General features: G+C 39.3%; 1 protein-coding gene across 1 annotated transcript; it reads left to right on the top strand.

The window, feature by feature from the left end:
- Positions 1-2,214: 2,214 nt before the first annotated feature.
- LOC120730125 (catalase) lies at positions 2,215-10,505 on the top strand. The gene is made up of 13 exons (XM_040026279.1): positions 2,215-2,378; positions 2,996-3,167; positions 4,064-4,174; positions 5,215-5,345; positions 5,740-5,844; positions 6,064-6,189; positions 6,273-6,464; positions 6,651-6,803; positions 6,892-7,030; positions 7,514-7,644; positions 8,053-8,160; positions 8,390-8,473; positions 9,498-10,505. The coding sequence occupies exons 1-13, from the start codon at positions 2,313-2,315 to the stop codon at positions 9,561-9,563; spliced, it is 1,584 nt and encodes a 527-aa protein (XP_039882213.1). The 5' UTR covers positions 2,215-2,312; the 3' UTR covers positions 9,564-10,505.
- Positions 10,506-10,654: the final 149 nt, after the last annotated feature.

The raw sequence follows: 10,654 nt of genomic DNA, 5'->3' as shown, positions 1-10,654 counted from the left end.
ACAACACCTCATCCATGCTTAGGCACTACAGAGCTTTGCATGAGAATAAGGGGAACACCGATTGTGGAGCAAGACCAGGTGAGCCATCAAATGCCATGATAATATAGCATGCAGTAATGTTACTAAATGATATAACAATATTATACAACTGTAATAAGTTACGTGTGATACTTATATTTGTGCTTTGTTTTTATTGTCTTTCCTTAGGAGAACAATCTCAAATAGGTGAAGACCTGGTTAGCATGGTGATTGAGGACTCCCAGCCATTTAGCATTGTGGAGGACAAAGGATTTAAAAGATTTGTTAAATCATTAAATCCTAGCTATGTTCTCCCCACTAAAAAGGTCATAAAAGAAGTGAAAATTTAGTTTTTACAGAATAAAATGTGAACAGACAGGACTGTGTAGCTGTCCATACCTCAACGTTACAAAAGTACAACCAATGTCCACACCCCAACCACACCTCACCTCACAGTAAATGATCATTTCCATTTTAAGCATTTCCAAATAATCATTTTCCATACTGCCAGTATAAATATACACAGTATACTGCCATCACTACAATATACATGTTTTACACACTCCTTTTGTTGTTGACATTTACAGGCTGTGTGCAAAAGGCCACACTCTTCAAATTCATGCCAACTAATAATTTTACGTCCAGTAGATGTCCTACTAGAGCAAATGAAGCTTCAAGACGCTTTGCGCTGGAGTGAACCAATTGGATGAAAAGCTTCAGTGCTTTATGAAGCTTCATCTGCCCATCACTAGTAAATAGTGATGGCCCGCTTGAAGCTGACGCTCCGGTGCGTGTGTCAAAAAAAATCAACACACTGCTTCAGAAGCACTGTGTCGAAGCTTGATTCGTTTAGCCACAGTCACGTGATCAGTGACGCCCGAAGCTTCATTTAGAACCTAACTGCTTCGGTATCTGATTCAATGGTTTAAAAGGAAGCGAATCATTCGCGGGATTTGTGGAGTGTTTTGATGGTGACAGATAGCAAACCACTGATATTTTTACTGAGAGATTTGGAGCCAGCGAGGAATAGAGGAGTTTCTGTTGCGTGGGAGTATTTTGAGTTGATTTTGGTCAATCGGGTGGGTTTTCCAGCTTTGTGTTCTTGTTGTTTGCTTTTGTTTTGTGCGTGTTTATTTTATCTGACAACAGGAAAAACTTAAAATGCCAAAAATCTGCTTTTCATAATATAAATATCATTAAATAACTTTAGAAAGACTTCTATTTGACTATATTTAATGTTATAAAAATATATATTTTATGTTTTAAATAATCTTAAACTGTTAGTCTGCAAAATGGGCAGCAATTTAATTTATTTATTCTCTTTAGCTGATAGTTTGTGGGGCCCAGTTAGACTGTATAACTGCATCTCTACCAGTTTCTGTGCACTCCAGCCTCTTCTGTGCCATTGAAGGGATTTTCCTTAAGGCAGGAGAAATTATCTCCACGAAAAGGAACAGGTTCGGCCATCGCACAGTGAAACTAATTTTCTTCTTAAATACAAATGGAAAGGGTTACCTTAAATGCATCACGTTTTTAATTTGCAAGTTCATAAGCATTTTCCCTTTCTAGTTCACAATCAATTCTACCCCCAGGTCAAAAATATGTATAGGAAAATTTCCCTAATGTAAAATTATTTATAAAAATACCCGTCTAGCGATTAACTGCATAAGTACATAGAGGCGGGACCTCACAGCAGAAGCCTACTCCATAATGTGTTGTACATTATTATATGTATATTATATGTAACGTGGTATTTTTCATTATTGTATTTACCAACATCAAGAAGTCACAAGCAAAGAAAGACCACGCCATGGTGCATGTTTAATAAACAAGGAAAGTTTACTGGTCAAAATTATTTATTATAGAAATAAACAACATTTTTGTCACCCCAACAAATACACGTTTAAAGCAACACAACAGCAGCCCAATATCAGACAGAATTCCACTCTGTAGAGTGGGCAATCATTGCAGTTGGTTTTATTTTGTGGATTCAAGCTGCTCTTCATAATTTTGGCCACCAGATGTCACCAGAGAGGACTGTGTTGAAAAGCTTCGAGTAATGAACCGTTTTTCAATACAAGCTTCAATGCTTCAGAAAGCTTCATTTGGCCATCACTACTAGTAAACATACCCCTGACCAACTTTGTTTGCTACTCCGTGAGCAAATCAGTATAGAGGGGCGTAAGAGGGGCGGGACCATCGCAGGCAAGGTCCAAGAAGAAATGTTCTTTTCTGGAGTCAGGATAAAGAGTTTTATTCCGAATAGTGTGTGGTCTAAACGCTGAGCTGTCGAGATGGCTGACAACAGAGATAAAGCTACCGACCAAATGAAGACATGGAAGGCGAATAGAGGCGCTCAGGTCTATTCATTCGGTTTGATCGATTTTTTTTTTTTTTTTTTTGGTTTTGCGCGGTGATGGGCGATTTAAGCTAGCTTTTCGAGAGACCTATCGTTCAGTAGACGATTATATTCAGACATTTAACTTTGTTTTGTAAAGGGCTTACTTGCTAGCATTACTATTTAATTGTTTTTAGCCAACGTTCTTCAAAGAAATCGAGTGGGTGACTACACATCTGAGACCTTTTGGGCACTAAAAACAAACAAACACGCGAACCAGCCGTGAAAGAGATGTCGTCTGAACAGCACATAGTAATTGTTATGATAGTAAGATAGACACATGCCAAACTGCACCGTTGTATACACGTGTTACTTTTTATGCGTAACACAGTTTGCATTTCTTAACTCCTCATTCAAAATCGCCATCATGTTGTTAGTTTGATTAATTAAGTAATTAACCAACTGCACCGATTTTGTTTCTTTACTGGAATCATCAGGTTAAAGTAGCAGAAAAGGACAGTTGTCGTGTATTAGTGTTCTTGTAGTCTTTCTTCAAGATGTATATATTTAATGCTTTTTCTGTTTTTGTATGTGTGTTGTGTTGTTTGTGTGTTTTGTTTTTAATGTGTCTATTATTAGAAACCAGATGTGCTGACCACAGGCGGTGGCCATCCAGTGGGAGACAAATTGAACTTGCAGACTGCAGGGCCAAGAGGGCCGCTGCTGGTTCAAGATGTAGTCTTCACAGACGAGATGGCCCACTTTGACCGTGAGCGAATCCCAGAGAGAGTGGTCCATGCAAAAGGGGCAGGTAAGGCATTATGCTGCAATCATGCACTCAACATTTTTTTGCTTTGAGGTCAGTAAGACAGCAAGACGTTTCATGCCCACACTTAGAACTAAGGATTGTGGCCAGATATACAATCACAATATATTTATTTCATTTTGATCCGATAATAATACTCAAATATGGAAAACGGTGGAGTGCCCGTGTCAGGGCCTGTACCTGCCTCAAGTGGACGAGTTTAAGTATCTTGGGGTCTTGTTCATGGGAGAGGGGAGCAAGAGCTCAGCAGACAGATTGGTGCTGCGGCTGCAGTAAAGTAGACCCTGTATCCATTCGTTGTGGTGAAGAGAGAGCTGTGCGTACCCGTTGATCTGCGTTGTCACCCGCACCTATGGTCACGAGTTTTGAGTATTTGGACATTTAACATGAACTAGAATGCCACAAATACAGAGTTACTAAGTTGTGTATTCAGCTCCTGACACCAGAGATTGTCAGTGTTTAAAAGGTATTAACAGCAGCTATGTGGTGCAGTTATTTCTGAGATAAAGCAGTGGCCAAGAATCAAGAATTGTATTCTGGTGCAGGCAGATGGCTACAAATGACTGCATTAAAGTACAAAGTTAAACAAAACAACCAGTAAAGTGGTCTAAAAGGAAATGTGGATCCTGCTTATTTGTGGATTAACTGTGAACAATTGTTAATCTTTACAGGCTTTACAGATCAGGGCTTCAGACTTTGGACAGACATTGAACGAGTTGTTTGTTGGCCTACGAGCAAACTAAGACCCAAACAGCTTGGGTCTTATATTTGTCCTCATGATAAATAAAGTAAATACAAGAACTCGAAATTTGTGAAGCTTATATTAGCAGACATGTCTTTTAAAATCTGTATTTATTTTTATTTTTTTCTCCATTATTCAGGGGCATTTGGCTACTTTGAGGTCACTCATGACATCACTCGCTACTGCAAAGCCAAAGTGTTTGAGCATGTTGGCAAGACTACACCAATTGCTGTCCGCTTCTCCACTGTGGGTAAGAACGCCTTGTTTGCCTTGGTTACAGATTTGCTTAGTGGAGGGGGGGTGTTTATTCTTCCCTGTTTACACAGTTTTTGATGTGATAGTTTGGACTTGCTATTGAAATCTATAGTAGCACCACTGGACTGCACTCTAGGTCCTTACACTCGTATGACTCATTGATGTTTGCAGGTAGCAGGAGAGGGACAGCTCAGCTTCGGACAGTGCTGGGGTTTTAGCTAGCAGCTTAAATTGATGTAACTAAGGACCATCAGTGGCTTTCAGGCGATTCTTAATGGGGAAAAATGTTCCATATCCACAGAGCTCTGACATAGTGGCCTAAAGATTGTGTTGCTTTCCATGTTTTTGTGGCCTGGGGTTCACCGAGGGTTTGCTACATCACAAATGTACACCACTTCTTCACAGTCCTGCATCTGCTTTCAGCATATTTTATATTTCAATTAAAAAAACAATATATATTATTCAGAATTGTGCATGGGATGGAGTTTGCCTCAGAACTTTGACTATGCTTATATTTAAACTGTCAGGACAGTTTAAATATGAAACGGGTATGTTTAAAAATATACTCCTGGATTATATGAGCCCTTAATCTTCTCACAACATGTTCATGTCTGCTGAAGACAGTTATGAAATGCTTTCATAGGAAAATAATATGGACAATTAAAACATTATATTGAATGTTTCAGAAAAATGCAACAATAGAAGATGATGATAATGATTTACTGCTGAAAATGTTTTTGGTATGAGTTGCAAAACAAACTTTTAAATGCAAAGTGTGAGTAAAAGTGGTTATTTGTTAAAGGAGTGTTCATTGTAAGAAGCTGGCCATGTGATGGTAAGTGGTGTACTTACCATCTTGATTTGTGTGACACCGGAAGGGACATTAAAGGTAACTTTCAACAATGCTACTGGCTGTAAGGTGCAGATGGTACACACTGCCTCCAAATTTAGTTTAAAATAGTCAACCATATTACGTCATTGATTTTTGAGGAGTTGCTGTCTTTTGGTTTGTTTGTTTGTTTTTTAATATCCCAGCTGGAGAGGCTGGGTCTGCAGACACTGTGCGTGACCCTCGAGGTTTTGCAGTCAAGTTTTACACTGAAGATGGCAACTGGGACCTGACGGGCAACAATACCCCAATTTTCTTCATCAGGGATGCCATGCTGGTGAGTGGGTGTAGGGACGCATGTGTCTGGGCAGACTGTAATGTTACAGATTTGTATAATTTTGTGTCAGAGTTGTAGTGTTACAGCAGTACTTCATTTTTTTTAAATTTATTTATTTTTTAACATGTAAATAATTCTTCCAGGAGCAGATTGTAGATCTAGTTTCATAAGTGGATGATTTTTCAGTTTTGTATCTTGTTTTCTTTGTTTTTACATTAAATATCTAACATGGGGTGTTTACACTCTTAGTTTAACTCAAAGTTTATGAAAGCCAAGCTTGTTATTCCTAATGTAAGATATTTAAGACCAGAGACACATTCCTCACAACACTTGTGCTAATATCAGTCAAGTGTACATTGTCTTATATTAATGTCCCATCTTTAATCTCGTGCAGTTCCCATCCTTCGTCCATTCCCAGAAGCGCAATCCCCAAACCCACATGAAAGACCCTGACATGGTGTGGGACTTCTGGAGTTTGAGGCCCGAGAGTCTGCATCAGGTAGATGCTGCTGAGCCTGATACTGAAAAGTCTAGTATATTATGTCATGTCACCTGAGGTGTTTCTAAAATACACATTTAGGATAAAGAATATTTTCAAGTAATTAAGTCTTTCTGTGCACTGTTGCTTGCTGTCTTTATACTTGTAGTCATCATTGACAGTGATTGGCACAGAAACTCTTGTAGTTGTTTTCATGGTCTTGTCTTGTCTCCTGTGCAGGTGTCTTTCTTGTTCAGCGATCGAGGTTTGCCTGATGGCCACCGTCACATGAATGGCTACGGCTCTCACACCTTCAAACTGGTCAATGCCGATGGTGAACGTGTCTACTGCAAATTCCACTATAAGGTCTGCCTGAGGTCAGCTTTATTAGCTGTTATGTTGTGTGTTCTGCCATCTCTGACTTCATTTTTTTAAAATTAATTTGTTAGACTGATCAAGGAATAAAGAATTTGACGGTGGAAGAGGCAGACCGCCTGGCAGCCACCAACCCAGATTATGGAATTGCAGACCTGTTCAATGCTATTGCTAATGGAAACTACCCATCCTGGACCTTTTACATCCAGGTCATGACCTTTGAGCAGGCTGAGAAGTTCCGGTTCAACCCGTTTGATCTTACAAAGGTACTGCAGTTCTGCACAACAGAAAACATCTGAGTTATAAAGTAATACGTGACATAAATGTGCAGTGACTTGGTAACTTGTTTTCCAAAAACGTCCATATTATCACAGGATGTCTCTAAATAATGACGTGCTCATTTGAAAATCACAGATGACTTTTGTGATTTGTAAATTTTATTCGCGATGCAGGTTTGGTCACATAAAGAATACCCATTGATCCCTGTGGGCAAACTGGTTCTGAACAGGAACCCAGTCAACTACTTTGCAGAGGTGGAGCAGGCGGCCTTTGACCCAAGCAACATGCCACCAGGCATCGAGCCCAGCCCTGACAAGATGCTGCAGGTGACATTATGGCAGATTTGACAAGCTAGGGGGGGATGAAGAAAAGCTAGGTTGGTATTGAGCTCTGTCCTCCATGTTCTTTGTCTAGGGTCGCCTCTTCTCCTACCCAGACACGCATCGTCACCGGCTGGGAGCAAACTACCTGCAGATCCCTGTCAACTGCCCCTTCAGGGCTCGTGTGGCCAACTACCAGCGTGATGGTCCGATGTGCATGCATGACAACCAAGGTGAGACGTGATCAGGTCTGGTACCTGTGGCTCAGAAATGAATCTTGAGTAATCCTGTAATTTTAATCCAGGTAGTGTTACAGTTTATTTATACTGAGTTCTTAACCGTTATTTTTAACTGTTATTATACATGTGACATATACACAAGTGCATATCACCTTTGAAGCAGACGATCAGTGATGGTGTTTTAAAAAATCTTAGTCATCCAAAAACACCCTTATTATATAAAATAATTAGAAATAATTTTATAACATGGACATTACATGCATAACCACAGTCATCTACATTGTGCACAAAATGTAAAAACTAGCGATAAAACATTAATTTTATCGCTACATTTCATGTATTGTACAGTGGTAGATGTGTGAATAACGTATGTCATCACTATAGTCACTGATTATGGTTTTCCACAAACATCTCGTCGTTGTTAATTTTTTCTTTCTTTCCTTCACTGCCTCACCAGTGTTTTTGTTTGACCACCAGGTGGCGCTCCAAACTACTACCCTAACAGCTTCAGTGCCCCAGAGACTCAACCTCAGTTTATGGAGTCCAAGTTCCAAGTGTCTGCAGATGTTGCTCGTTACAACAGCTCAGATGAAGACAATGTCACACAGGTAATGATGATTTAACAGGATCTGTAGGCGTGTGACACAGAGTGTCTGAGGCCCAGGCATTTTCAGATTTGATAATATTAAAAAGCTGCATAAATCTGTATTTAATATGAACAGTGGATCGAATGATAAGATGAAATTGTTGCTCATTTTTTAAAGGGTAATGGAAATATGTAGATTTAGTTTTAGTGGCTTTTTCTTCCTGTTACTGCACTCTGGTTTCTGGTTTATTCGGCCTTATCTTGAAGGAACACAACTGTAGCTAAGGCCACTTCTTATTAGTAACAAACGGTAGCTGTATGTTATAAGATGTTGTTTCAGAACTTGGAAATCCAGTTAAGGACTGAGTCAAAATCTGTTTCTGATTAGTTCCTTTTTCCTCTGGAGAATAAACCTGTGTGTTTTTTGCAGGTTCGCACCTTCTACACTCAGGTCCTGAATGAGGAGGAGCGACAGAGACTTTGCCAGAACTTGGCAGGGTTTCTAAAAGGAGCCCAGCTCTTCATCCAGAAACGCATGGTGAGTCCAAGCACTACAGTCTCTCACTTTGCTGTCGCTCATAGTTTGTGCTTTTTGGAATGTGAGGTTTCAGGAAACATGTTGTGCTTATTGATAAATGTAATCTAAAACGCTACAATAGCATTTACTGAATGTTTATTCTTCATGGCTTATAGGAGATGGAGAGAATGTGTTTTTAAAGAACCTGCTATCCTCCAGGACTGTAATGTTTTTCTTCTGTGTCTTGCAGGTCGAGAATTTGAAGGCTGTGCATCCAGACTATGGAAACAGAGTTGAGACTCTTCTCAAGAAGTACAATGCGGAGGCCAAGAAGGTATGTGTGTATATGTTTGTATATATGTGCTCCAATTATCACTGGGACCACTGTTATCTTCACCCTTCACATTTTCTCGAGCTCTTCTCTGAGCCCTTGGTATTTCTCGAGCTTCTCGTGTTCATCCTGAACTATGGTGATGGCACTCACTAGTCCCCGGCCTCCTCCGCTTAGCATACAGTATCAGGGTGCTGGACTTGGGGTGAAACCCTCCATGCATGGTCAGGAGCTTCCTGGTCTTTATGTCAGTGGCTTCTATCTCCTCCTTTGGCAAACTACTAGTATTTTTTTTTTTTTCTTTTTTACTTACTGTGCTAAGTGTCTTCTTTTTACTTTATATTTTATACTTTTACTACGTTTACTTGGTTATTATGTTACTATTCTTCATCTTGTTTTATTGCTGCTGGCCTCTGTGAGCCACCAAACAAATTTCGTTGTATAACTACAATGACAATAAAGTGCTTTAACTCTTATTATCCCAGCAGGGTACCTGATCACGGACAAGGCATAGGTGTTGTTCTTAACGTTCAGCTGACTCCTCATGACTTGCTTGACGCTCTAACCCATGTGCCTTTTCATGTTAGCTGGACAGGAGCTTCCATGTGGTACTGAGCCTGGTTATTAGTTGGTAGTTGTATGGGACTGTTACCTTCTGGAGGTCCTTGGGGATCATCAATGTCCAGCCTTCGTTAGCTATTCTGGGTCTCTCTCGTTGACTAGTAGCTGGTTCATTTGTGCTGCTAGACACTCATGTAGTCGGCTTCTTTAGCCAGTAGGCATGAATCGTGTCAGGGCTTGGTGCTGTCCAACTTTTCATACTGGAGTCTCTTTCTTGGATGTCTACCACTGTAATGAATACTGGACCCTGTTCAGGGAGGTTGCTGTAGTCTTGTCTTATATACACTGGTTACTGAGCATTGTTGTTATGTGTTGTGTCTTTCTCCTGTTGATGTTTTTTTTGTTTGTTTTGTTTTTTGTATCTGATGTCATTTGTGTTTTGTTTTTTTACTCTGTCCCTTTTCAGGATGCCACTTTGCACGTTTACAGCCGTCCTGGAGCCTCAGCCATCACCGCCTCATCTAAGATGTGATGCCTTAAATTTCAAAAGATGCACCTGTGTGATAACTGTTAACTGAAATGGACCATTATTCGAGCCATCAGAAAAGGTTCAGAATACTAGCAGTCTAGTTTTTAAATGTTTTGGCTAACTGGTTTTTAATTTAGTTTTTCCAAGCAGTTTATTTCTAATAATTCTCAGCAGCACTTGCATTTTTATTGTTATCTACAACATAACAAGGTTGAGATAAAGTCGCCATGATTCTACTGCAGTGTTTTTGAGCTTTGAATAGTTATTGTTAGATCAATCAAGTTTAATATGCATTTAAGTGCATTTTATTCCATTTAATTTTGATTTGATTGCATTAAGTTCATTTACTAAACCAGTCTTAGCTAATTCCTCAGAGTGTGTATACTACAATGCTTGAAAATTTAAAAAGCATTGTAACTTTAAAAGAAATCTGTTCACTTGTTAAAAATTATGTTTGGTATCTGCTTTAATGTCAAATCTCGGTTTAAGCTGGTAAAACATCTGGAGCTTTTATGAACCACAGGTTTGCTGCTGCTTTATTTCCCAGAATGAGCAATGATCTGTTGTGGTTACTAGTAGGGCTGTGCGATATGACCAAAATCTCATATTCCGATATAAGACATTTATCATCCTGATAACGATATAAATCACAAAAATTTAACATTTTTTGTAAATTCTGTGAATCTCGGGCAACTCACCTTGCATGAAGTGTTTCCAACTGGAGTCGAGTGTTTTAACTGATGTATGAAACTATACATTTTTAGACATAAGTTGTAACGGCCACCATTTTCTTTCATAGTTTGAGTCTAAGGTTTATTTTTTTAGCGCTTGATGGCTCTTTTTTTGCTTCTCATCCATAAACTATCTGCAGACTCTTTCCCGTGATTCAGTTTATTTTGAAAAGTCTCAACAGGATGTTGAGCTTTATTGTGAAAGGTTTGTGTGGAAAACAAACAAGCGGACAGCGGAGCCACGCGATGGTTTTACCGTCATTGTTGCTAACGACAACACATAAAAACAGGTGCTTGTCTTGTCCGTCCGTAGTGTGGTTATATTAAATATAAGAGAAAGAGAGAACTTTAAGAAATTAATAT

Source organism: Simochromis diagramma, unplaced genomic scaffold (assembly GCF_900408965.1).
Source record: "Simochromis diagramma unplaced genomic scaffold, fSimDia1.1 OVJJ01000293.1, whole genome shotgun sequence".
NCBI classification, from domain to species: Eukaryota; Metazoa; Chordata; class Actinopteri; order Cichliformes; family Cichlidae; genus Simochromis; species Simochromis diagramma.
This window is presented reverse-complemented; position numbering and strand designations above follow the sequence as displayed.

What these genes read in the sequence shown, in the direction of transcription:
- LOC120730125 (XM_040026279.1), top strand. Translation starts at nt 2,313, where the DNA reads ATGGCTGACAACAGAGATAAAGCTACCGACCAAATGAAGACATGGAAG. An exon ending in ACTGCAAATTCCACTATAAG is followed by an intron (nt 6,190 to 6,272) that starts GTCTGCCTGAGG and finishes TTAATTTGTTAG; the next exon opens with ACTGATCAAGGAATAAAGAA. An exon ending in ATGAAGACAATGTCACACAG is followed by an intron (nt 7,645 to 8,052) that starts GTAATGATGATT and finishes TGTTTTTTGCAG; the next exon opens with GTTCGCACCTTCTACACTCA.